This window comes from Apostichopus japonicus, chromosome 10, assembly GCF_037975245.1.
Source record: "Apostichopus japonicus isolate 1M-3 chromosome 10, ASM3797524v1, whole genome shotgun sequence".
In the NCBI taxonomy this organism is placed as follows: domain Eukaryota; kingdom Metazoa; phylum Echinodermata; class Holothuroidea; order Aspidochirotida; family Stichopodidae; genus Apostichopus; species Apostichopus japonicus.
In genome coordinates, this window is record NC_092570.1 from 7,677,182 (window position 1) to 7,704,750 (window position 27,569).

At 36.4% G+C, this 27,569-nt stretch overlaps 3 protein-coding genes across 3 annotated transcripts; 2 read left to right on the plus strand and 1 right to left on the minus strand.

Annotated features, from left to right (window-relative positions):
- Nucleotides 1-2,123: 2,123 nt before the first annotated feature.
- LOC139974707 (nondiscriminating glutamyl-tRNA synthetase EARS2, mitochondrial-like) lies at nt 2,124-14,495 on the minus strand. The gene is made up of 15 exons (XM_071982042.1): nt 14,353-14,495; nt 13,751-14,012; nt 13,165-13,237; nt 11,669-11,754; nt 10,802-10,972; nt 9,894-9,974; nt 9,186-9,278; nt 8,546-8,640; nt 7,929-7,989; nt 6,762-6,866; nt 6,115-6,275; nt 5,841-5,886; nt 5,365-5,470; nt 4,882-5,045; nt 2,124-4,413 (listed from the first exon to the last, which is right to left on the minus strand). The coding sequence occupies exons 2-15, from the start codon at nt 13,973-13,975 to the stop codon at nt 4,318-4,320; spliced, it is 1,563 nt and encodes a 520-aa protein (XP_071838143.1). The 5' UTR covers nt 13,976-14,012; nt 14,353-14,495; the 3' UTR covers nt 2,124-4,317.
- A 33-nt stretch (nt 14,496-14,528) lies between these two features.
- Nucleotides 14,529-19,209, plus strand: LOC139974709 (dnaJ homolog subfamily C member 15-like). Its single transcript, XM_071982050.1, has 6 exons — nt 14,529-14,668; nt 15,360-15,411; nt 16,291-16,352; nt 16,476-16,552; nt 17,475-17,545; nt 18,134-19,209. The coding sequence occupies exons 1-6, from the start codon at nt 14,666-14,668 to the stop codon at nt 18,202-18,204; spliced, it is 336 nt and encodes a 111-aa protein (XP_071838151.1). The 5' UTR covers nt 14,529-14,665; the 3' UTR covers nt 18,205-19,209.
- A 1,189-nt stretch (nt 19,210-20,398) lies between these two features.
- Nucleotides 20,399-26,635, plus strand: LOC139974710 (golgin-45-like). The gene is made up of 7 exons (XM_071982051.1): nt 20,399-20,458; nt 21,055-21,158; nt 21,690-22,078; nt 22,722-22,921; nt 23,897-24,025; nt 25,203-25,428; nt 25,754-26,635. Exons 2-7 carry the CDS (start codon nt 21,098-21,100, stop codon nt 25,931-25,933), a joined length of 1,185 nt encoding a protein of 394 aa, XP_071838152.1. The 5' UTR covers nt 20,399-20,458; nt 21,055-21,097; the 3' UTR covers nt 25,934-26,635.
- Nucleotides 26,636-27,569: the final 934 nt, after the last annotated feature.

The window sequence follows — 27,569 nt, forward strand, 5'->3', positions numbered from 1 at the left end:
GGAGAAATGGAGACAAAATGTACGACACATGGTTCTTATCTTGAGGGAGAAATATTTTGCTTTCATTCCTTACATTTGAACTAAGAAACAAACACCATCAGACCATTATAAGGTTCAATTATTGAGAACATTACAAAGATAACTTTCCCAGAACTCTACAACAACAAAAAAAGGAACTTCATTTGCAAGGAGTCACTGTTAGTAAGTAATATTAGAGGACTGATATCATTGTGTCCAATATGTAACATCACTCCCCCACTTGAAATGTTTAGTTTTCCTTGGGTTTTTCCCTTTCATTTTAATTTCTTACCTTAAGGGTGCTTGGAAAAATAAAGTCGCAATTTAAGGACGTTAATATGAACAATTTCGAGGAAGCAATAAACCTTGCGCAAGATCGTGATACGTGGCGGAGGTTAATCACTGAGCATGTCGGATAGACGAGACTCAACTTACTACTTACTACTAGGGTGAACACATAAATCAATGTTATGTAAATAAGAACAGTACCTAAGTCACTTGCACAGGAACATTACCTGTGTCACTTTCACAGGAACAGTACCTGTGTCACTTTAACAGGAACAGTACCTGTGTCCCTTTAACAGAAACAGTACCTGTGTCACTTTAAGAGGAACAGTACCTGTGTCCCTTTAACAGAAAGAGTACCTGTGTCACTTCAAAAGGAACAGTTCCCTTGTCACTTTAACAGGAACAGTACCTGTGTCACTTTAACAGGAACAGTACCTGTGTCACTTTAACAGGAACAGTACCTGTGTCACTTTAACAGGAACAGTACCTGTGTCACTTTAACAGGAACAGTACCTGTGTCACTTTAACAGGAACAGTACCTGTGTCACTTTAACAGGAACAGTACCTGTGTCACTTTAACAGGAACAGTACCTGTGTCACTTTAACAGGAACAGTACCTGTGTCACTTTAACCGGAACAGTACCTGTGTCACTTTAACAGGAACAGTACCTGTGTCACTTTAACAGGAACAGTACCTGTGTCACTTTAACAGGAACAGTACCTGTGTCACTTTAACAGGAACAGTACCTGTGTCACTTTAACAGGAACAGTACCTGTGTCACTTTAACAGGAACAGTATCTGTGTCACTTGCACAGGAACATTACCTGTGTCACTTTCACAGGAACAGTACCTGTGTCACTTTAACAGGAACAGTACCTGTGTCCCTTTAACAGAAACAGTACCTGTGTCACTTTAAGAGGAACAGTACCTGTGTCCCTTTAACAGAAAGAGTACCTGTGTCACTTCAACAGGAACAGTTCCCTTGTCACTTTAACAGGAACAGTACCTGTGTCACTTTAACAGGAACAGTACCTGTGTCACTTTAACAGGAACAGTACCTGTGTCACTTTCACAGGAACAGTACCTGTGTCACTTTAACAGGAACAGTACCTGTGTCACTTTAACAGGAACAGTACCTGTGTCACTTTAACAGGAACAGTACCTGTGTCACTTTAACAGGAACAGTACCTGTGTCACTTTAACAGGAACAGTACCTGTGTCACTTTAACCGGAACAGTACCTGTGTCACTTTAACAGGAACAGTATCTGTGTCACTTTAGCAGGAACAGTACCTGTGTCACTTTAACAGGAACAGTATCTGTGTCACTTTAACAGGAACAGTATCTGTGTCACTTTAACAGGAACAATACCTGTGTCGCTTTAACAGGAACAGTACCTGTGTCACTTTAACAGGAACAGTACCTGTGTCCCTTTAACAGAAACAGTACCTGTGTCACTTTAAGAGGAACAGTACCTGTGTCCCTTTAACAGAAAGAGTACCTGTGTCACTTCAAAAGGAACAGTTCCCTTGTCACTTTAACAGGAACAGTACCTGTGTCACTTTAACAGGAACAGTACCTGTGTCACTTTAACAGGAACAGTACCTGTGTCACTTTAACAGGAACAGTACCTGTGTCACTTTAACAGGAACAGTACCTGTGTCACTTTAACAGGAACAGTACCTGTGTCACTTTAACAGGAACAGTACCTGTGTCACTTTAACAGGAACAGTACCTGTGTCACTTTAACAGGAACAGTACCTGTGTCACTTTAACCGGAACAGTACCTGTGTCACTTTAACAGGAACAGTACCTGTGTCACTTTAACAGGAACAGTACCTGTGTCACTTTAACAGGAACAGTACCTGTGTCACTTTAACAGGAACAGTACCTGTGTCACTTTAACAGGAACAGTACCTGTGTCACTTTAACAGGAACAGTATCTGTGTCACTTGCACAGGAACATTACCTGTGTCACTTTCACAGGAACAGTACCTGTGTCACTTTAACAGGAACAGTACCTGTGTCCCTTTAACAGAAACAGTACCTGTGTCACTTTAAGAGGAACAGTACCTGTGTCCCTTTAACAGAAAGAGTACCTGTGTCACTTCAACAGGAACAGTTCCCTTGTCACTTTAACAGGAACAGTACCTGTGTCACTTTAACAGGAACAGTACCTGTGTCACTTTAACAGGAACAGTACCTGTGTCACTTTCACAGGAACAGTACCTGTGTCACTTTAACAGGAACAGTACCTGTGTCACTTTAACAGGAACAGTACCTGTGTCACTTTAACAGGAACAGTACCTGTGTCACTTTAACAGGAACAGTACCTGTGTCACTTTAACAGGAACAGTACCTGTGTCACTTTAACCGGAACAGTACCTGTGTCACTTTAACAGGAACAGTATCTGTGTCACTTTAGCAGGAACAGTACCTGTGTCACTTTAACAGGAACAGTATCTGTGTCACTTTAACAGGAACAGTATCTGTGTCACTTTAACAGGAACAATACCTGTGTCGCTTTAACAGGAACAGTACCTGTGTCACTTTAACAGGAACAGTACCTGTGTCCCTTTAACAGAAACAGTACCTGTGTCACTTTAAGAGGAACAGTACCTGTGTCCCTTTAACAGAAAGAGTACCTGTGTCACTTAAACAGGAACAGTTCCCTTGTCACTTTAACAGGAACAGTACCTGTGTCACTTTAACAGGAACAGTACCTGTGTCACTTTAACAGGAACAGTACCTGTGTCACTTTAAAAGGAACAGTACCTGTGTCACTTTAACAGGAACAGTACCTGTGTCACTTTAACAGGAACAGTACCTGTGTCACTTTAACAGGAACAGTACCTGTGTCACTTTAACAGGAACAGTACCTGTGTCAGTTTAACAGGAACAGTACCTGTGTCACTTTAGCAGGAACAGTACCTGTGTCACTTTATCAGGAACAGTATCTGTGTCACTTTAACAGGAACAGTACCTGTGTCCCTTTAACAGGAACAGTACCTGTGTCACTTTAACAGGAACAGTACCTGTGTCCCTTTAACAGGAACAGTACCTGTGTCACATTAACAGGAACTTAGTACCCTATCACTTTAACAGGAACAGTTCCCTTGTCACTTTAACAGGAACAGTATCTGTGTCACTTTAATAGGAAAAGTACCTGTGTCACTTTAACAGGTATAAAGAAAAAGTATAAAGCAGTTCCATGAATTAAGGAACAGTACCTAAGTCACATTAACAGGAACAGTACCTGTGTCACTTTAACAGGAACAGTACCTATGTCACTTTAACAGGAACAGTACATGTGTCACTTTAACATGAACAGTACCTGTGTCACTTTAACAGGAACTGTACATGTGTCACTTTAACAGGAACAGTACCTGTGTCACTTTGACAGGAACAGTACCTGTGTCACTTTAACAGGAACAGTACCTGTGTCACTTTAACATGAACAGTTCCTGTGTCACTTTAACAGGAACAGTTCCTGTGTCACTTTAACAGGAACAGTACCTGTGTCACTTTAACAGGAAAAGTACCTGTGTCCCTTTAACAGGAACAGTACCTGTGTCACTTTAACAGGAACAGTACATGTCACTTCAATAAGAACAGTACCTGTGTCACTATTACAGGAACAGTACCTGTGTCACTTTAATAGGAAAAGTACCTGTGTCACTTTAAAAGGTATAAAGAAAAAAGTATAAAGCAGTTCCATGAATTAAGTTATTCTGAAAGTCGTCATTACTTTGCAATACTTGATCCGTTCAGACAACTGTCCACTTTAATAGGTATACAAAGTTAAAGTTGTATGTTTGTTGAGTTACATCATACCCAAACTCCTCATTCGTTATTGCTACTCCACTCACACAACTGATCAAGTTTTCCATTCCATGAATCGGGAGAAACTTCAAATGTTTCAGATATTTTTTGGGGGGTATCCTCATTAAATGATGAAGATAGATTCTCTCTCCATTTTCCTCTCGGAAGGTATTTTCTCCATTATCTGCATCACCTCTCGGTGAGAGCCATCAGACCACATTTAAGTCTTTCAATGAATTCCTCAGACCCCAGCATCACCATCATGTCTGCAACACTTGGTCCTTCCTAAAGGGAGAGAGAGAAAGTCAAATTGTCAAATTAAACTCAGGCGATACTGATCCTTCCACACTTTTGTATTTACAATTGGTTAGTATTAAAATTAAAATTCTTTTTTCCTGTTTCTGGGAATTTCAAACATCTTTAGACCCCAACACCAAGAAGTTCCTCAACCATTCAATTGATTTTTAAAAAGAATTATAAATGATACATCAAATTTTAAAAAAGAGAAATTAATTTAACTTCACTGGGAATACGTACGGCTTTTACAAGAAAATCAATGTGCTTGTTGCTATGGAAACAGTAGGCACTTCAATGCCATTCCATAATAACCACAAATGAATAATGGGAATTAAGAAGAAAGAAATATTGACAACCTGCTGAGTCCTGAATACATCTACGTATCGTAGAATCAGTTAAAAAACCAACTTTGTAGAATTATCTTTGATTCTTACGAGGCTATTTAATGTGACTAACCTTTTTACCACTTAGACACATTCTTATTACTTTCATGAATGTTGGCCAAGGAACATCTGCCGTCTTCTTGTGAATTCTTTGCAAGTATTTATTAACATCGTCTGTGGTTGTTACTTCCTCGCATGTATTTGCATAATCCTGATAAATGGCTTTAATGACACTCTCTGTAAGGAAACAGGTACATCTCTCTATGATACATGGATTCAGAGTCTAGAATACTTTCAGTATGTTCATAGTAGAGATTATAAGAAAATGGAGTACTTGTAATATTCAAAGTGAGAAAAAGCTATTAACAAAATTGCTTATCTAACAAATAGCCTGTTTATGTAAAAAAATACAAAACCTAGAGAGGCCGACCTTCAAAGGTGAACTGATCTTGTTAGAAGCTTCTGTACCATACTGAATTACTCATATTGATGTACTGACCATTGGGGTTACTGAAAGGACTATGCTGACATTAGTTTACTCTTACATCAGTCGTACCTGAATGAGCAGTTATTGCACTCAAGTCATGCTGCGTGACTTTTGGTCTGATCCAGAGATAATAGTTTTCTTTGCTGGTCAGATCTTTGATGTAATTAATATGATTCTGGGAGAGGGAGAAATATCAGAAAGATAAGAGGGAGGCAGTGAGGTAGCAGACGAGGTTAGGTAGCTGAAAATGGTACATAGGAGAGAAGAGGAACCACAAGAGGGCCAGGACATTTTAAGGGGTAGACAAGAGTGACACCAGCATTTATTCCTGAATTTGTAACCAGTTATATTCTCACTTTCATAACTGGTGTTGAATGAACCCAATGGAAATGAAGGAGGTGTTTATTCATTAAGATGAGGACATATAAGAAGTGCTCATGTAACAAATGTTGATTGGGGGGGGGGGAGGGAGCAAGAGGGGAGGTAAGAGGAACTTTATGAACTAAACTGGAATACAATGGTCGAAGGCTCAAAGCATAATTTACCTTCCGTAAATCCAGGATTCTGTATAAAAAGGCTTCATTAGGTAATCTAGAAAAAGGGAAAAAAAAAAGAAGAAACATGACTTTGACACAAAACACTAAAAGTTTACCACAAATGTCTATAATAAGAAAATAAACCAGTACATAGTCAATAAAACAGAGATAACACAAAACTTAATCTTTTGTACGGAAGAATAATATAATTACAAACTTGGAACAAGAAGTGACTTTTTTTAGGTTAACTGACACCACTTTTTGCATAAAAGGAAAAACTTACTCAACCTGAAACGCTCTTCTGACTTCCTCCCGTAATTCTTCCAGGAGTTTCCTCTGACCCTGGTCTTCCTGGAATTGCTTGATGAGATGGGACTGATTTACACCTGGCAACAGGTCTAAATCCAAGATGGCCGAATGGTTTGAAATCTTATCCAAGGAAAACTGAGAAAAAAAACAAATTGAACATACGTCAGCAAATGAATTAAAATTGAAATCTTCAGAATGGAAAGAATAGACAAATAAAATGAAACGATTTCTTATAAGACTGTCTTCTCCTGGTAAACATCATCAGAAAAAAAAAATTAATAATATAAACATGAACAAGAAACATCCCGAATGAATTTTTTTATCGGATGCTCATAAACCTTTGTTCGTGAAAATGACATCCCAGAAACAAATCAAAACTATTTCCAGTTTCTCCAGGGGACGGTGTTAACTCCCTAGCCAGTGTGACATTAATCCATAAACTTTGAAGCAATTATATTTCGAGAAAAAGGAGAAAGAATAAATAATAATGTCGATCTGCAGAGCCAGATGACACTGTTTTACAGAATTATGAATTTAAACTGTAAATGCATGGACAACAAAAATTCGCCTGTAGAAATACAATGTAAATCCATACTTTCTGTATGTGGCAAATTTACTTACTTTAGCAACCATCTCTGGTAGGGTAAGAATCTGTCTGTGGTCTTCAAAACCTCCTCCACAAAATGTCAAGAAATTAAGAAGAGCCCCTGGGTAAACTCCTGTCTCCTGTCCAAAAAAAAAAATAGGAAGATTTCATTTGCACAATCTGAAATATATAAAATATATAGTAAGGGTTTCTCTTTCTCCCTCTACAGCTCTACCGCTCCTCTGCCCCTCCCCCCCCCCTTCTTAAGGGATTACCAGTCTCTGGTGGTCCCTGAGTCAGGAATGAAAGTCTTTTTTTTTTTTACTTCAAGCTATCTCCAAAGAGTCTTTAATTTCTTACTAGAATTATGTCACAATTCACTCAGAGGTTTCTTATAACTTTAACCAAATTGTCATCTGAATAACACATGATGGTAAATGACATTTCAAGTATACATGAGTAACGAAAGATAAATTCCTTGTTTTGTTACATATTGACTTGTTATGCATTGGAAAGGGTTGGGAAAACCTAACCTTACAGAAAAGTGGGAGGAATGTGGAAATAAAGGAGATACACTAATCTTATGGTAGAGTGAATTTTGTATTACATTTTTGTTACTAGTAGTTGTCTATGGGTACAGAACTTTCACAGGTAGTAAAAGTGAGGAGGATGAATAGGAGGGGGGTGGTGGTATGGGGTACCTACTAAACTGTTATTATAGGTTTGCTAGGGGTTAAAAGTAACTAATTCCATCATAATTCAAAATTAATATTAATGTTTAAGTTTAAATTACTTAAATAAATTCATTTCATGAAACAAAATTAATCTATGATGTTGTACTTAGTTCCTCCATTAATATTCCATAATAAATCTTCATAAATAAATCAATTAATCTATAAATCAATAAAAATTTATTTATTTATACAGGTTTTCCATTCCTGTAATGGAAAACAATGTATCAGATATTTCTTTCATTCACATTATAGTTTCGGAAAAGTCACCGGTTCCATTGAAAATATGGACCAGAAATGACCAAAAAAACTCATAAAAGCCAAAAACCGACAAGGCAGAATCTTCATTAAAATTGCAACTACATGAATTACACATGACAATTTACATTCAGTTTCGTTTTTACTATTTAAACAATAATGTATGTATGAAAAACAATTCTCTTTTCCATTTTAATGCTAATTACTTCTTACCTTGAAATGAGATACGTAGGTATTGTTTCCAAACCGCTTGGAAAGTTTTGTCCTTCCATCTCTATACAAAGATATAACAGAAAATTTTGAATCCAAATATATGTCACATACTTAACTGCAGGGTTGAACTTGTGCCCTTTTTCTAATGTGACATACATGCATTAGTGTTTTTGCATGTAATAAATTATTATTAATAATTCTCGTATATTGAGAAGATAGTTTTAAGTAACTTAAATGCAGAACTGATGACTCAAGAGTCCTTACATTTTAAAACACAAACATTCAATATTGACAAGACACTAGCAATAATTTCTAATATATAAAAAATATAATAATATAATATCTGAAATGAATCGACTGTACCTCCCCCATTCCCTGCCACCAGGGAGGGGGAAGATCCCGGGTCATTGGTTTGAATCCAGTTCGACTAAATAATGCCTTTGCTCTTTCGAAGCTGTTTACAATTTTCTAGTCAGCTTGCTGTTCTTAGCCCTTGCTAACAATTATACAAGAACTTTTCACACTTTATATAATCAACGTTTTGATACACCTTTGCAATACAGAAATACCTCTGTTTTTTAATAACAGAAAAAAAGGCTTGCCTGTAAATGACTTACTTATTGAGGGCCAATGGCAAGTGTGCAAATGTTGGTGGTTTCCATCCAAACGCTTTGTAGAGAAGAATATGTTTATTTGTAGACATGATCCACTCCTACACAAAGCCAAAAAAGAGGAGTATTTTAATTTTCACAAATATAAAAGTTAACTTTCTCGGGAGGTACCGCAGAGGGTGGAGTTGTGGTGGGTGTAGGGTGGGATGAGGAGGTTCAAGTCACTTCTTACTATGCATGCACGCATGCTTCAGCTTTGGGTTAAAAAGTTCAGCGGTAAAATTATCTAGAATGAAATCTCAGAAAAACAGTGTTATCTCCATCCATGATCTCAGATTGGTGCACTACAGATGGTTGTCTTTATGAGGGTAATATTAATTAATATTAATAAATATTAATATTAACTGAATTTAATTATTTCATCCAATCAGGCAGTTGCTCTTCCAGGGAACAGCTTCCTACATTATCTTTTACCATGTGGACAACAACCAAACCACTTGTTATTTTTGTTTGGAACAAGTGTAAATCTCCATCCAAAAAAACAATAATGACAATAAAAATATAAACGAATTAAACCACAAATCATCATTCTTTGGTTACTTTTAACTATACTGCATTTCAGAAAACAATGGAGAAATTGTCTCACCTGCCCTCTCAGAACATGTGTTATCTCCATCATGTGATCATCAACCACATTAGCAAAATGATAGGTTGGAAAACCGTCTGCCTTGATCATAACCTATTCAAGGAAAATAACAAGTTAAGTTAAGTGACAATGCATTATTCACTCCGGATATGTGTGGGAATTGTAATACAAGTACAAGTATAACTAGCTAACAAAATGACAATTGAAATAGCCGTGCATAAGACAGACATTGGTAAACAAAACTACAGTATGAAATGTTTCCCGAAAGGTAATGAGGGTGGTATTGCAGAACTTAGCATGCATGGACTCCACCATGTGTGACCTGATTAATTCACTCTGGCTTCGGCTTTGAGTACAACGTCTCTGCATGTTGTTGTGTTGGACGTATCTAACTGTTATAGTAATAACTACTAAACCCATTGTCGACTTTGCAAATGACAAGACCATATTAAGCATGTCACACACAAATATCCAAAACATATTATGTGAACCGCAATTTGAAGTAGCGAAAGGAAAAATTTTGGTTTATATTGACTAGACAATTTAGCACTGGGAACACATGTCAACTACTGCACCTGTTGGGCTATCTAGTCTTCCTAAATAAGTACACAATACCTATTTTATATAACAATTTATCCATTAACTATGTAAAAAGGAAAACCCTGTGAACCAGTTTCAATGGCTGGGATAACACGACAAACAACTCACTGGATCGCCCTCCATTCTTCCTACATCGTAACAAGTCGTTCCTAAGATGAGGTCGTCGTAAGGATCGGCGTTTGGTTCAATCTTTATCGGATATAAAACAAAAATACAAAACTAACATCACTAATAATGAACTGCATGATAGCAACATTGTAATTCTTCAAAATAGTATACATTCCAAACCATCACCATAGCAACCAAAATTTAATGGTGGCACAATCTATCCAACATTATAATTACTATTACAAGGCTACACAAATCAGGGATACTGATGAAGGTTAAAACAGATATTTTACATAAACTTAAAAATGCAGAAATTAAATTAAAAATTGTCTCTTTTTGTTACAATTTTCTATATAATTTGATCAGAATCTCTGTGTCTGCATTGTTGAGACATAAGAGAGAAATAGGAGAGAACATCCCCCTTTTAATGATTTTAGGTTGTTTTTTCTTGTTTAGTTTTAGTTTTTTTTAGTTTTAAACTTTTATGTTAAATGCTATGCAAACAGTGATTGCAATCCAGCTCGTTTAACCCATGCCATCATCTGGCCTGCGGCCATTGCCATAGGCCTAATTTCATTTGGGGGGCTGTAACTACTTGCCCAAAAAATATAACCAAAATTCAACAGCTTAATGTACATATCAGATAGGCTTTTACATTAGTATGGCAAATAAGTCAGGCAAGCTTAGAACTTTATCTTAATTACCAAGGAGATTTTTTTTAAACTATTCATTTGCTTAAGCTACATCATTACAATTTATTTTATTTCAGTAGGTGCCCGAAAAATTCTCAGCATATTGCCAGAATTTTCACAAAATATTTGGTTGGGGGACTGCAGCCCCCCAGCCCCCCCCCTCCTACGCCTATGGCCGGCGCAATACAAAATTTGGCGGTAAATGACATAGCATACCTTTAATCTTATGACGTGAGGCATTCCTCTTGATTTGTTCTCTTTCACTGCTGCCTCTGAGAGTGATCTACATTTATTGTCATATCGTGGAGTCTCTTTGTTTCTTACAGCAGTCTTTCTGAGAAACTCCAGCCTCTGAGGGGTGCAAAAGCAATGATAACAGGACCCATCCTGTAGGAAGAATGGAATGTGATACAATAAGACGTAGAGGACAAGTCACAATTACTCACCTTGACAAAACAATAGCCAATTGTAGTTGTTTACAAAAAATAATATACAAAAAAAAAAGGAAAACAATTATTGTTCTGGAATGCAAATAGAGAGTAAAGGCTTGCCTAATTAACATACCCACTGATCTTGAATTGGCATATACTGTATGTTTGTGTGAATTCCATGGGCATATGCAAACTTCAAAAGTTCAAAGTTGATAGAAATTCTTGTATTCTGTACCCATATGACAAAAAACTGTGCCATTTATGACATATTATATTATATAAATCCATACAATTATGACATAAGAACCCATCTTTCTCAAGCCAGGGTGACAGGCCAGTGTGGACAATTTTAAGGGGTCTACTAGGGCAATGGTGTTGCCAGAGGGTCTGAGGAAAACTTGAAGTCCATAAGAGCCAAACTGGTAAGTCAACAGTGGTAAGTCGACAGTACATATAATGTCAAGATAGTCAGAACACCTCTCGCAACCATGACAGGGAAAAGTACGTTGGTGATATTTTGCGGTTGGGGGGGGGGGGGATCCTATGCCATAATACAGGATATTAGAGCTTTATTAGAGTATGAGGAGCCACCTGCAGTAAGTGAGGGCCCATGTTAACAGTGATTCATTGACCACTGAGGGATATACAGTACCTTCAGAAGATGCTTCATGCTTTCATGGTAAACTTCCAATCTTTCTGATTGCTTATAAGGAGCAAATTTTCCGCCACTCGAAGGACCTTAGAGCAGAAGAAGAGATGAGAATAGAACAACATTTGGGATTATTTTCAATGGGACCGAGGGATGATAACAATTGGACCATAACAACAGATCTGTGTTTTGTTTCTGTTTCTATGCAACTACCAGGATCTGAGTGAAGGTCAGAGAGATGGAACTTTAGGTAGATGTGAAAGTTATAGAAGGCTAAACCATTTAAAGGCATTGAAGAATCGCACCAAACCGTGTGCGTCCATCTGAAAAAGTTAACTTTCTGTTGCTTGCAAGTAACGTTTTGTGCATGTCGCTACAAAATGCAGACAGTAATGAAATTGATACCTTGTTATCTTTAGCTGGACCTGAGATGTCCATCGCTGTATCGTTTGCACACTGTGCTGTGGGTATTTACCATAGCTGTATTTACTGACTGTACACTAGTGTCTAATTACCGACAGCAGCAAGCTGTGTGTGTATTTTCTGGGATCGATGGTGGTGTCTAACACTTCTCTTACACCTCATTCGAAACTAGGTCAGATTATCGGCATTAGACGTTTCTTTTTGCGCGAGTCTTCACACCCTTTAATACCTCCTAATTTGATAACATATATTATCAAATTATAGTCAGTCATGCTCAATATCATTATAAAGCAAAGTAAGGGAATCTATAGTTTGGATCATTGGGTTGGATTCAGAACCGCTAGAAAAAGTTCTTTTGAAGACATTTTAGCGAAGTTTTAGAATGGCGAAAAGTAGAGGGTACACAGATGACCTTTATTTTTCAGGTTAGGTTTGATGATGGTACCAAAAGTCATTGAATGATTTCTTTCCTTAACTGGTACAACTAAATCAAAAATATTTTGAAAGGAAAAGTTTCCTCAAATCTATGAACAAATCCAAACATACCTCCATAGCAAAACTGTTTGAAATATTTCACCTGTTACATCCATTTTAGCATATATGCAGCATTTTTTAGGTTTTTAAATATTCCCTGTAAATTTTGAAAGAAATGTCCTTCCTACATCATGGTGGATGGCTGGTCTGCAAGAGGAAAACATACTTTAAAGGGTGTGAAGACTCGCACACAAAGAAACGTCTGATGCCGGTAATCTGACCTAGTTTCGAATGAGGTGTAATAGAAGTGTAAGACAACACCATCGATCCCAGAAAATACACACACAGCTTGCTACTGTCGGTAATTAGACACTAGTGTACACTCAATACATAGAGCTACAGTTAATACCCACAACACAGTGTACATAGCAGCGAAGGACATCTCATGTCTAGATAAAAGATAACAAGGTATCACGTTTCATTACTGTCTGCATTTTGTAGTGACAAGAAGAAAACTTCACTTGCAAGCAACGGAAAGTTAACTTTTCCAGAGCGCTGCACGCGGTTTGGGGCGAGTCTTCAATGCCTTTAAATTCACAAACCTTCATCAGGTGACAGACCAGTCCAGGACAGCATTTCCTCTAAGTTTTTCAGAGAGTCTGGGATGAGACGAGACTGACGGAGAGAACAAAACAAGTATTGTCTGGTCAGCAAGCACTTTGTAGAAATGTAACGTATGTGCTAGAAAATGTAACTAGTCATGCACATTAGATAACTGTACTACATGGTAAAAATTTGTTTTTAATCAGAAACTCTGGGATATGATATTGATTTTGACTCCCATGTTGACATCAAGGGATAGTATCTACACCATACTTGTTTCAAATAGGGATGGGTGAGATTTTGATATCTCCATATTTTGTGGTGCGCTTTTTCAAGAATGATGGTCAAATGTCCACGTTTCTGAATTAACACATTTCTCTAGACACAAAGGCAGTTTGTTTTTCAGATTTACATAACTCTGGACCTTTTCACAAAATTAGGAATGAACAGCCAGAGTACATGAATTCCGGGCACATTTAAGTCCAGGACGGGCTCGGGGACTGTCCCTGGAGTTTGGGATAATCTGGTCACCTTACAATATACTATTAAAACAAAATAAGTTGTTGGCCTGTGTTCCCTACCTACCTGATCTGTATCTTCAATTCTAAGAATGAAATCTCCATGGTTTGCTTTTGCAAATAGATAGTTGTAGAGAGCTGTCCGCAATCCACCAAGGTGCAAATACCCTGTTGGACTAGGTGCAAACCGTACTCTGACTTTACTACCATGATGACTGTATGGGCGAGCCAGATGTATAACACAGCCACATCTAACTCTGCTCATAACACATCTGATAGTGTGCCAATGCATTCTGATGACACATTCGCTTGTTCTTCAAATTTATTTGCTGTGGAGAAGAGAAGGCAAACATTCTAGTATGAGCTTGGAAAGGGGTGAAATAAATATTACTAGCCTCTGTATGCCTCAGTTAAAGATAAACATTAATGTCCTTCTTGAACTGAGCACTGAAGTCTCACTCCAGTTTACTTTATTAATACAACTACAAGAATGCATTATAAATGTTCAAAAGGAACAGGTAGGCTAAATCAAGTATAACCAAACAAGTTCATGAGGCCTAGCCCAGTTTGGGTCTACACAAGTGTACAAATCAAATTTTTACTAATTTTCCCTAGGCCAAGATATAACGTTAGACCCACGAGAACAAGACATATGTAAATATCAATCACCATTCAATAAACTGTTGCGATCAACCGACCGAACAACTATATTAATAATAGTATCGCTATTTTCCTTTCAAGGCAGTTCTCTCTCTCTCTCTCCACCTGGTGTAGTTTACAGGGCGCCTGGTTCAGTTTGGTGGTGATTTGTACGTACAACGATTCGATGAACGGATAAATCAGGTGGTCTCTCACATGTTGGACTGTTCTCAGAATTACGCAATACACGATCACATTTACCCGTAGTCGTACCTTCCACTTTTCCATCTTTACATAATCAATCCGCGGGCCAGCCTGCTCATAATTTGTTTAAAACTACACAATGGTAAGTTAACAACTACAAATTCCTAGTTTTGCAGTGTAACGTTAAGGCTTTGTTTGAACACAGTGTCCAGATTACAGCCAACATTATTCCAAATAAATTTGTGCCAGTGTTTCAGACAGAAACTTGTTTTTGATAGCCTAACGTGACTTATCACGTACATGTCATAACATTAGGTATAATGCATAGTTTTTCCAATCGACTTACAGTTACACACTAACCATGTTACTTGTTAAATCGTCATAGCAATGTTGTCTGATATATGCCAGACGAGGACTACCGCTTAGTGAATATTACGGCTCATTTGAGCTCTTTAGAAAATAAATCTGTTAGGTGTATTGATGGATTTACTTTGAAAACTAACAACAAGTAGTAAATCGTAGAATTCAATTTTCAATTGGCATAACCAAATATATATTATGGTAATTTGTGGGGCCCACTTGTGTGGGCCACTTGGTCCTTGCCCCATTAGCCCAACCTAAAAAAAAGTACGGGTTGAAATTTATGTGTTATTTTCTAAATTTAGGGCAGCTTTTAAACATATGCTACAGGCCCTGATACTAGCCTTAAACTCTTGTTATTTGTGTGAAGAAATTACTGTGACGTTGTCATTTGCAGAAATATGCTTGTAATGTAAGACTCACTGTTTCGTTCAATGTTAAATTGTATATACAAACATTTTTACACTTTGCAGGCTTCTACATTAATACTCACTGGAATTGGACTAGCAGGGGCTGCCTACTTAGGTAAGATTCAGTGTTTGTTAGGTGTATAATTCATTTCAGTGATTGTTGTCGCAGGATTCAGTGAAACTGTCTCAGCAGCTCTATTCCACTCAAACCATCCTAACTGTTGAAAGAATTGGAGGTACACTGATTTAAGTTTAAGTAACCAAAAGGAAAAAAAAAATGCATTCTTGTGGTGTTGCTTTATTACTGATTGTCAAAAATAAATCCATATTCACACAGTTTTCTAATTTCTCTCTCCTACATTTGACATGTATCTCAAAACATCAAAAGTGATCAGACATTGTAGCACAAGATGCAGAAGGATCTGGTTTTGTCATATATAATGTTCTGTTTGCAACCAAAAGCTTTTTCAAATAACATCATCATTCAAAGACTGTGTAAATTGATTCTCTTAACTGGGGAATGTGTAATTGCTGTCAAATTGTTGTAGCCCTATTTGCAAAGGTTGCTATTCGAAATACCAGAATATTTTCCTGAATGCAAAAAGAATTCACTCCGGTTTTACGAAGATCGGAGACCAATACATCACTACATCACTAATACATCACTAATATTGTCATAAATGCCATCACAACATCCTTTGTTACTTTCTAATTCATACCTTCGAAAACTCATCAAAGGAGGTCCAAAAGAGTGTCAAATCTTCATTGCCATTATAATATTGCCCATGGTGACTTTGACATAGCTTAATTCAATTTGATGCGTACAAATGTACCATTCACTTGATCTTATATCAGTAACCAAAAAAAACCAGGATAGAAATATATGTAGTAATCTACTATTTAAAAATAAGACCATTTAGCAAGGTAGCTTGATTCAATTTTTTTTTATTTATTTATTTTTTATGTATGATATTTCTTATCTCATTTTTTTCAGCCCGAATGGCTTTGAGAGCTGGTAAATTGGTAGAACAGAATGCCCACAAAATAACAACTCCTGTAAGTATATCTTTAAATTCCTGCCTTCAAATATATATATACTTCAACCCATTAAGTTGTTTTGTTTATCAAAAATTGTTCATGTGGTTTGTTATTACTTTATCTCTCTGTCTTTTCCATCAGTCATTCTCCAGCTATTACAAAGGTGGGTTTGAGCCGAAGATGACCAAGAGAGAAGCTAGTTTAATTCTGGGAGTAAGGTGAGTCATGCTTCAGATATTTAATTAATTCATTAATTAATTTACGATATTGTCTTTTAGCAGGGATGGACGTGTAATGGACTTCTGTGCACTGCAGTGAATTGTTGTACCTAATTGAGGATTTACCTACTCCTGTAACATGAGAATATTATGTAATATAGTCAAATGAAAGTTCTGCTTGTGCATTGATGATCTGATTTGCTGAAATATTATATAGCAAGTATGCACAAGTCCTCTATGTAAACTCCACAAAATAAACATCTTTCATGTTTTACCTTGCCATGTGGTTTATTAGGCCGCATGAATATGGTTGTTAAAAACCTTTGGGGACTGCAGAAGAGGGTTGCATGTGGCTAACAGGCCACACTTTGCCCAAGATTGAAATATTTGCAAGCTAGATGTGCCATACAATACACCACATTTCGGCATTATTAAAACATCTAAATATTATCATTTGTATAGTAATAACAAATTATTATTCTGCAAGCCTCTACTCTCCAACCCACCAGCCCCATAAAATTTTAAAATACGGAAATAAGTACCCGAATGAAGCGTAATCATACTTTGCTATAGGAACCAGACATTTCATTGAGGTGTAGTTTTGCATTGTTTTCAGTGGGGGTTTTGGGGGGAAAAATTTGTTCGTTAGTATTCAAGTCAACATAAAACTGAGGCAACTTTCACTGAACAATTGAAAATGCTTCTATTTGCTTGCCTGTCTATTCTTTTAAAATTAGAAATTTGTTCCATACATTACTTGCAGTTTTCATCGGAAAGGGTTACATGAGGGGTATGAGTGGGTAGCGATATTCATCAGACCATCACTTTACAGTTGCACGTCAGCTATCAATATCATATAATTCCTTATGCTAGACATTTTAATTACTTAGAGAAGATTTTATTCCTTTTTTCCTTTTTGCAGCCCATCAGCAAGTAAATCAAAAGTCAGGGATGCCCATCGTAGAATTATGATCTTAAACCATCCAGATAAAGGTGGGTAGCAAGATTTATTAACTGTAGGTTTGAACGTAACCTGTGAAGGTGAACTGTGGCCTTAACTCAGTCTTACAAAAGAGTTCCATGCCTAGTATGGATCGGGAAGTAATAGGTCTGGTAATATTACTAAGCGACGTTGTACGCAGGTTTGGTACAATTGCTAAAAGATGTGCAACCATGCATAGACATTCTAGTACATATCACTTGTGTATTTTATTATTAATGAATATGAAAAAACAAAATCAAAAACCCTGATAAGAAAGGATTTCAAAATTGCTATATAAAAAATCAAGCCTAACTTACTCCCATTAAAATTAACATTAAAGTAGAAGAAAGACTACGTGGCTATGAGTGGTTTATGATACTAAGCTGTATGTTGCAATGCAAGAATTCCAACTAGAGGGGGGTGTTGTATGTGATTTGTATAAACCATTATGTGAACTTTGAACCTGTTACCCCTCATAAGTCAGAGAATTTGTGTAAAGGTTGAATAATATTACAGAGGTTATCCTCTTGATACATCAGTTCAATTTTTCTTTTTTGTGAACGTTATTTCCACTTCTCTTTCATCATCAATGATTTTAGGTGGGTCTCCTTATATGGCTGCCAAGATCAACGAGGCCAAGGAATATATGGATGGATCGGGGAGGAAATGAAGCTTCCGAAGCTGGATGGATCACATGACTTATCACGTGACCTGGATGAAGATATGCTGCCCTCCTGATTTGTGGAGTTAAAGACAATTGTAAAATGAAAGAGGGATGGCACAAGATATCACTCTTGCGGAGGAAACTGCTGTCAATCTTGCCAATGGCTCAACTTGTTGTTGTGCTTGGCAAGATTTGTGTTTACAACCCTGTTTGACAATATTCAATTTATCTGCAATAACTTTTATGATGGATACAAAACCAAAACAGATTTATGAAGCTGGAGTTGGTTGTGCAAAACTAGTGACAAAGCAACCTTTTGTTAATTATGATCTAATATTTAATTAAAAGGTTTGTGACTGTTTGCATCCTTAAACTTGCAAAAAGAATCATTTGTACTTCCACTTATTTCTTTCTTTTATAGTGTTTTGCACAGTATGGGATGATGCTATCAGTTCAAATTATTCCTTCAAGAATTCAATTGTTTTACAATTTCAAATTTATTTATTTTTGAAATTGTAAGACAATGTACTAAGATGGTAATCTGTTTCTGATGTATAGAATTGTGCAAGAACATCTTAATAACATAATTTTCTTTTTGATTGTAGTTGTCAATCAGTAGCTCACTTAATGAGTAATGTTTGTGATGTTTCTTTTGAGTTTACCAATCCCAGGTTTACTCAGAATAAATGCCGGAAATTTGCTGATGAAATGCAAAAAGATTCTTTAATTGAGTTGCTGCTTCATATGTGCTTATCACAATAAGCCTTCATATTTCATGTTGACTTAGATATATAAGGATGATTAGGAGTTGACTGTAATGTATGTGAACTAAACTTGTGTTCCAGCCACTTTGATAGATGTGCCAGTGTATTTAATGTATAACTTATCAGATAAAGATCAGTATGTATGTCAATTGTACTGATGGTGGTTGCATTGACAAACTGACAGTGTTTCATATCAACATGATATATATATATATATATATATATATATATATATATATATATATATATATATATATATATATATATATAGATATATATAGATATATATATATATATCTGTTAGTATCAAGTTAAAAATATTATCTTGCATTTTTGAGTTATATATATATATCTCTGTTAGTATCAAGTTAAAAATATTATCTTGCATTTTTGAGTTATATATATATATCTCTGTTAGTATCAAGTTAAAAATATTATCTTGCATTTTTGAGTTACATGCAGGTACATTGAAATTCAAACAAGATTTTCAAGTTTGAACAAATCTTTCAGGGTTCATTCGAAAAGCTAAACTGACATATCCTTATTTGTGATCAATTTTAAGAAGACTCTTAGTGCTAGAGACTAAGCTATAACAACAATGCTCTAAGAAATAATGCATAGCACTGAGTCTTATAAAAGTTGTTTCATATGGAATTTGTAAATCAACAGTATTTTCATTTGAAATAAAATTGGAATACATTTTTGTGTATGACATTAAAATTTGAATTTTTAATTTATTGAAAGTTGTTGAACACAGTTACACAAGTAATTATTGCAGGCTGTCTTTGCGGAGATCTATCAAGTTTAAACCAAAATTTGGAGTACCACCAGTTGCCCACCTGTCCTAAAGTGTCAAATATATAAAAGTTGAACATAGCATAAATACATTGTACAAGTATGGACACATGAATACATAAAAATATTGTGGTATTTGTGGTATTATTTGGTGAGATTCGTATTCATGAGAAAAATAGACAACACTGCATGATTACTTTCTTGTTAGCATATCAACTTAGAACTGGAAGGTTTGGATCAACTTCAAGTAATGGATATAAAAAAAAAGTTGACCTGTGGTTAAACAGTTGTTCCTTCCCACTTTTGGGGCAATTTGTAACATTGTATTTATCACTGGAATAGCAATCATATAAAGCTTCCATATTTCACCAGATGCAGCAACTGATGTGCAACCTAAGATAAGCTACAAAGAGCAAAAGTTTTCCTCCTACACAGCACTCTTCATTCACCCAGCTTCTTTCCTCTCCCTCCACCCATACATCATCAGGGCTCATCTCCCCCACCACCTCTCCCTCATTCACTGCTTCCCATTTTCAACTCCTTCCTCGTGAGTAGTGACTTTCAAGTTCTGATAAGCTGTCGGTCGCAAACCCATGCTATTTCTTTGCTCTTACCGACCCTTTAAAAACTGGTGACGTAACATGTGTCAACATGACGTCAGATCCAACATGTAAGCGGATGTATGGCAAAATGTAAAACAGGTAAAAACAAATCTCTTTTCCTCTTAATATTTCATCTAATTTTACTCTCTTCCTTGTAATGGACGAATTTTAATTGTGTGGTTGCCTCCTTTTTTTTGGTTCTGCTGTAGGAATACTGCAAACAATACTGGTAGATGTTCTTTCATAGCAGATTGCACTGTATATGTTTACTTCAGCTGAATTAGCGTTGATATGGTTTCCGCGAAACAATTATCATGTGTCGCTAATTTCGTACAGTTACTTACATAAGTCTCATTTCCACCTACCATAGGCTTAGTTTCAACTCATTGTTTATAAAATTTTAGGCCAAAGTACCTTTTGTTAGTTTATAACGATTTTCATCATCCTAGGTCTATTAACTGTTAGTGTTTGGCCTAACGCTAAGATTAGCATACGCTATGCTAATGTATTACTACTACTAGACTAGGACTAGCAACTAAGTCTTAGTTGCACCGGCATACTGCTAGTAAATATTTTAAATGAACCTTTTTTGGGCACATAAGTTGGGCTCCTGTAATTTTGTGTTTAATCTTATCATTTGTTTCTCCTGAAAACCTGTTTCACTTTTCATAACTGTCATTTCTACTAATGTTTAGATTCATTCAGAAACAACTTGGTGCAAAATAGTTTCAAAGCAAAATGGAACCAAAGAAAGATCTCTCATGGGAGATACCTGATCGGGCCCAATACATTGATAGAGGTGAGAATTTTTTAAATTTTTTCTGTATTTGGTATGTATTAAATGTGGTAGCTTTTTTTCAAAGGTACAAGTACTTCACAGCGAAAAATTCCTGCACCCATAACAATTTATATCTTTTTGATGTCTCAGTATAGTTAGAATCATGTGATTTATTCTACATCTTTCTCCAAACCACTTTATACATAAAGCCTCTGTTACGCACATGCCAATGTGTCAGCAAGGGCACTGAATAACTAACTAACCTTTCAAGTCCTTTATGGAATTTAAAAATGCATGTTTTTCATGACTGACTGCTAGTTCGGACACCTGTATTCCTGAGAGGACAAAAATGTTTGAGATGTTGCATCCCTCCAACACAAGTTCTAAAATCCAAATAACAATACTGATTTAAACAATCAATATCCCCTGTATCAATAGTATATTATTTCCCAAGTTTAATGTGTAATATGTGTAATATAAGAACTAAGAACGGATGATTGACTGTGCCTTTGTTTTCCATCTCCCATTGATTAATTTTTGCTGCTTCCTTAGGAGTATTCACAACCTCTCAACCCCGTCCAGCAATTGATGGATTAGAGAGTGACATCTCATCGGCTGATACTTCTGTCGGTGGAACACCTCACTTTTTCGACACAAAAAACAGAAATTCAACAGAACTTGCCTATAAGGAGAGACAACAACAGAAAGATTCTTCCTTTTTGAGAACTTTGGACGACTCATTGTATCACGACAGTAGTTTTGCATCTTTATACAGTAGAGAGTCGACCTATGTATCGACTGACAGCTTATTAAATGAATTACAACAATTAAGAAAAGAACTAGAGACTTCAAAAACATCTTCGGAAGCATTTTCAAAAGTGGCAGGTGACTTAAAAGAAAAAGAGGAAAATGCAAAAGTTGAATTGGAAAGACAGAGCCAGGTAAGTTGTAGTAATATAAATTCTACTAAATACCTACTGAAGCAGAGAATAATTAAAATAAGCTGCTCAATAGTTTGCCAAGTTGACTTCAAGCTTCTCCCCCTCTCACTTCACCCCCCCATCTATCTCCCCCCCCCTACTCTATCTAAAAACTTCTGTTTAGGCATAGTGAGATATGTTGATGAATAGCAAAGTAAATACTGTTATATAAGATCCTATCAATGGACAAGCAACATAGCTTGCTTCCTCATCATCTTTGTTCAGGAAAATCAGATATTACAGTCAATTTATTTAAATGTTTCACAGATAAATATATATATATAGTTTAATGAATAAATATAATTAGTGAAAGTGAAAGAAATGATTCTAGTAATGTGATAAAATTATACCTATTTAGTCTATATATGTCAACGCTATATCCTCCTCTTCTGCATGCCTCTACCCTCCACCCCATTCCCCTATCATCCCCCCCCACACCCATCATCCCCCTCACACATTTGCCATTGCTGGTAATAAACTTCCTACCACATTCCTCATGTGCCATGTATATTGACCAATGACAGAAAGTTGTCAGAAATTTTTGATAGAACATTTTTCTCAATTTTGGAAATAAACAAAAATTTTTGTACAAATTTGTTTACAGGTCAACAAGGAGTTGAAGAAGCTGCTGGTGGCATCAATGGGTGCAGACCTACAGGTACAGATGGAGAAACTCCTGAGTGATAAAGCACAGCTCAGCCAAGATCTTGAGAACACCATCTCAATACTGGCCAAAGAGAGGGAGACACTGGAGAGAGTAAACATTCAGTGTGATGTTTGGCGAAGCAAATTCCTTGGTAGCAGGTGAGAGATGTTTGCCTGTCTCTTAGAATAAATTCACTCTCCACACTTGGTCCGGGTCTTCCTCTTTCGCATGCAAGAATTTGTTTTTTTCTTTTTTGACATGGCATTTAAAGTTAAAATCTTTAGCACATCTGTTGCTATTTTTAAGACAATCATTAAACACTTAGACCTACCACACTTTAGTGCTACAGCATTAAATAGAGGGTGCTATGCACAAATTTCTTAAAACAGCATTTTGCGTTTGGTCGCCGTTTTCTACTTTTTTGACATGTCCATCGAGTTTTGTACATATATCAATCACAAAACAGCAAACTAAGTTATTAGCCAAGTTTTTCCCTGCCAACAACGTTAATTGGCGAGTTATTAAGGTTATTTGCAGATAATGAGAAAAGTGTCCAAATTCCACATTTAAAATTAATCTCATACAGTTCCCCCAAACCCACTAGTTTGAATTCAACCAATCCCAATCAGAGATGCAGGTCTAGCTATGAGCCGTTGCTAAAAATAGATTCAAGACTTTGCGTTGGTACAACCAGGGAGTTGTTATGGAACTCCCTGGTACAACTGCCATATAGACTACACAAATCAAGCATGGTGTTGTATTACGTACTGGTCAATGACATTCGTAGTGTTTAAATATTCATATTATGGGCGAGGTTTATTGGGATCCCAACGGAAAATATATTGGAGAAAAGCCAAGTTGAAAATTGCAAATTTTTCGACTTTTATGCCACCATTTTAAGTAAGATTTTAATGGCAAAGCTAGTTATGTATGTTCTTATAGCATAGTGGAGTCAGTGAGGTTGAGAAAAATTATAGAAAAGGACGCAAAATGCTGCTTTAACATGGTTGATGTCATTTGCCACAAAAAGGCCTGACATTTATAATCTATGGTAACTTGATGTAGTATATGTGTTATTACATTTCATAGCCATGCATGTCATTTATTCTAGTATTCTTTCTTTTCTTGCACAGGTTGCAAGTTGATGAGGTTGTGTCCTCAAGGACGAGACTGAATATGCTACTGCAAGAGTCAATGTACGCTTTACAAAGACTCCTGGAGGAGAGATCCGAGATGAGGCAACATATGATAGAAGCAAACAGGTTATCCTTTTTTATTTTTCATTGGATGCATATTTATCAGCAGTTTTAAGACAAAGCTTAACAAATTTGAAACTAATCAATAGTGTCATGGCAAGTAAGATGATATCGTATTAGAAGTCAGTGATTTCAAACCATGTCATCGACATCAAACATTATGAGAGTTTAAAAGGAACACAAACCCAATCGTCATCTTCATCATGTATGGCAGAGTTCTCTGTGATGAACAACCTTCATAAACTGCTAAGAAAACTCTTGCTTCATTTGGGAGATGTCCTAGTTTCAAAGTCGTGTCTAGAGGCCGTTAGTTTGTAAATCTGTGATGTCATAGAGCCGCTAGTACCAACCCTTTGACTTTTCTCTTTGTTTTTCTTGTCATATTTTCAAGGTAGAATGCTAACTGTGTTGACACAGAGACCAATCCCATCATTAGGTCACATTAAGAGGTTCAATATTTCTGACTCTGAATTTGCAAAACCCATCTCCAAGATAGAACAATAAGCATTGTGATAAATAAAGAAACACATTACAGATTGAAGCACATGTGGCTGGATGATATCATACTTAAACTTGATCAAGTCTTCAGCATCATGTGTGAGGGTTCATTATACCCATGATATCTCCCAAACGGAATGAGACTTTCCTCCACTGTTTTGGAGAAGTTGTTAATGACAGTTATCGCTATCACATAGACCAAGATGTTGATTGAGTTTTTAGCCCCTGTAAGGAATATTATAATTCCTGAAGTAAGTTGACTTCTTCTTGAAAAGTCAACAGTGATAGGATAGGATTATAGGATAGGATAGGATTATACTATCGTGTATAACGTCTTTTGCATTTGAAACCATTAAAGTACTTCTTGCTACCTTCTTGCTAACGTTAAATACCTGACCGCTGAACCTAAATGTATAAGAGAGGAAAGTGGAGGGCGGGGTGGGGTAGGGTAGGGGGATGGGGATGGGTCAGGTCAAGGGCAGTGAAATAGCAGCTGCCGATGGAATACTTTCCAATAGGTAAACCAGCCATCAACAAATTAACTCAACACCACCCTGTTGAACCGTTCACAAGAAACATTCATTGCCCTATAATTATTTTACTTTGGGGAAGGGGTATGAGCATTTCTTTATGTTTGACATACATTGAAAGTATCTTTTATGTTTTTCTTTTGTTGTTGTTGAAGAACTTTACAGTATTTATCTAATGCACTACAAAGGAGTCAGAGCTTAGCTTCCGACAGCATAAAACCTCCAACCAATGTGTTAACCCTGGCACTCTGTAACCAGCAATTATCCTCTACCATCTCTCACCATCTACTGGGAGACGTCGTGGTCAAACAGAACAAAAAGAAACACGAAGGTCCATTCGAGTTCATAGACTGGACAACGGCGGAAATGCTAGCAAAAGACGTGAGTGTAAAATCAGGATTTTTCTTTCATGTCAGTTTTGGAAGTTTCATTAAAGTTAAATATAGGTCAAGTCTTTTATGAAATTACATAATAGCAACAAAGACCTGTTCTTAGTGATTTGAAAGAACCATCCTATTTCAGCATTTATCCAGATTATAAAGATGTGTTTCCATTCAAGTTCATTTCCTTTCATGTAAAATACTCCTTTGCCTTTTGAAGGGATTATTAAACAAAGGAGGCAGTAATTATCTTTTCACATTTTGTCCATTTTTGGTTTTGTTTTGGTGGTTTTAATGATTATAATATTTTTATTTATCGTTGTCAGATCGTCCTTAACAAGCAACCGGAATTGAAGAAAGCACAAGTTCAAGAAGCTCCAATACAGCCAACAACGGCTAGCACAAAGCCACAACAGATGGTCCATAGGTACCACCCGCAAACAAGATACGAAAATATTACTCTGAACTGTTGTAAATATTGTCGGGGGGATCTGATAGTAGTATAACGAAGGTAGTGACCCATAAGGGGGGCGAGGTGGAAGGGGTTATAATTGTGGTAAGCTTCAGATGGGAGTCATCACTTTTATTATACAAGAGACAAAAAGACATTGCAAACTTCTGTCAACGTGATATAATCATAATAACATACTCTAGTAGAAGACCCTTTATAACCCTTTGCAACTACTGGCTTGGGTATATATGCCTTTGTTACAAAAGGTCACAATTTTTGCCTTTACAAAGGAACAAACCAAGTGAGAAAGGAATCTTATTGTAAAGGGGTGTAGCAAAGTTGTAGATGTAGCCTACACAGAACCAATTATGTAAGATGATGTTCCTCTTTAATTAATTGATGAAGTATAAATAAACCAGAATTTAGTCTAGAAACTCTCCCTTGGTCCATTCACTTAATTTTAGTATACAATATATGCAGGAGCCTTTTCCCTAACCATAATCTGCAGCCTCACTGCAGGCCCTGAAATGTCTTCAGCAGACATTGTGAAGGGACAAGGAAAGCTATGGATTCGCCAATCCGACTTTAAGAAAGTTTAAGTTTGTTAATCATAAACATATTTGATTTACCATCATATGAATATGCAAAGCAATCATGGTTGTTATATATGTCTATATCTTTTTTGTTTGTTTAGTAGCATTGTATCTATGAAATTTGTAGCATAACAAGATGGATTTGTTTATCCAATGACAGTTAACTTTCTTCGTTGTCGTATTTTTTGCAAAACCTTGGTAAACGTGTTAAATTTTTGTATTATTTTTATCCTATCAACTTATGTAGAGTTCTGTATATTATACTGCTTGCCTAAGCTTTCATCTTAAAAATTAGGTCAGAAGGTCACAGTTTGGTTTAATTCATATTTTCAACAATGATGGACCAATTAATCTACAAGGAAGAATTCATTCCTTTTCTTGTCCAAAACAAAACATAGTTTGCATAATTTAACTGTTAAGAGATGAAAAAATATTTAATAAAAAATCCATACAAATATTTGATATATGGTATCTTGAAGAGATTGGTGTTCAGACACAAATCCAGAGATGAGAGTTGGGGGGGGGGGGTGGGTGGAGGGGCAGTGTAAACCCAACCCCCCACAAATAGTAGTGATACATGATTTCTTGAAGGGGTCTGTGATGTCTCTAAGAACATACTGGATGTTAAACTTATGATAAAAGTGGAACAATATACTGCATTGTAAGTAGTTCATCTGCGAAAATAACATGCATCAACCTGTGATATTAATATTTAGAATTTCTAAATGTACATTTCAATGATGAGATGTGGATGCATGGTATTCACTTTTACTTTCAATAGTCTGAGAAATTTCCTCGGATGCTTTGTCTCGCAGACTTGCATTCGCCATAAAATTGTGCTCAAGATTGTTGCATAGCAGAATTTGATTGTGTCTGGAATGTGCTGTCAAAGTTTTGCATCACTGTACGACGACCACGATACCATATACAGTTACATACTTTTAGAATTTGGTGAAACTTTATGAATGTGACTCCCTCCTTACTGCAGTGCAGAGTGAATGACAATATTTCAATTAAACTGAAAAGTGGCTTCCTTTTGCACTTTAATGCCCTAGTCATTTGATATAAAAGAGTAGAAGTAACAGAAATTGAAGAAAA

Coding starts and splice junctions, on each gene's coding strand:
- LOC139974707 (XM_071982042.1), bottom strand. CDS start 13,975: ATGCATTGGCACACTATCAGATGTGTTATGAGCAGAGTTAGATGTGGC. Junction 9,975..10,801: donor CTCACGTCATAAGATTAAAG/GTATGCTATGTC, acceptor TATCCGATAAAG/ATTGAACCAAACGCCGATCC. Junction 7,990..8,545: donor TTGCCATTGGCCCTCAATAA/GTAAGTCATTTA, acceptor ATCTTTGTATAG/AGATGGAAGGACAAAACTTT.
- LOC139974709 (XM_071982050.1), top strand. Junction 15,412..16,290: donor AGCAGGGGCTGCCTACTTAG/GTAAGATTCAGT, acceptor CATTTTTTTCAG/CCCGAATGGCTTTGAGAGCT. Junction 16,353..16,475: donor CCCACAAAATAACAACTCCT/GTAAGTATATCT, acceptor CTTTTCCATCAG/TCATTCTCCAGCTATTACAA.
- LOC139974710 (XM_071982051.1), top strand. CDS start 21,098: ATGGAACCAAAGAAAGATCTCTCATGGGAGATACCTGATCGGGCCCAA. Junction 21,159..21,689: donor GGCCCAATACATTGATAGAG/GTGAGAATTTTT, acceptor CTGCTTCCTTAG/GAGTATTCACAACCTCTCAA. Junction 22,922..23,896: donor AGCAAATTCCTTGGTAGCAG/GTGAGAGATGTT, acceptor TTTCTTGCACAG/GTTGCAAGTTGATGAGGTTG.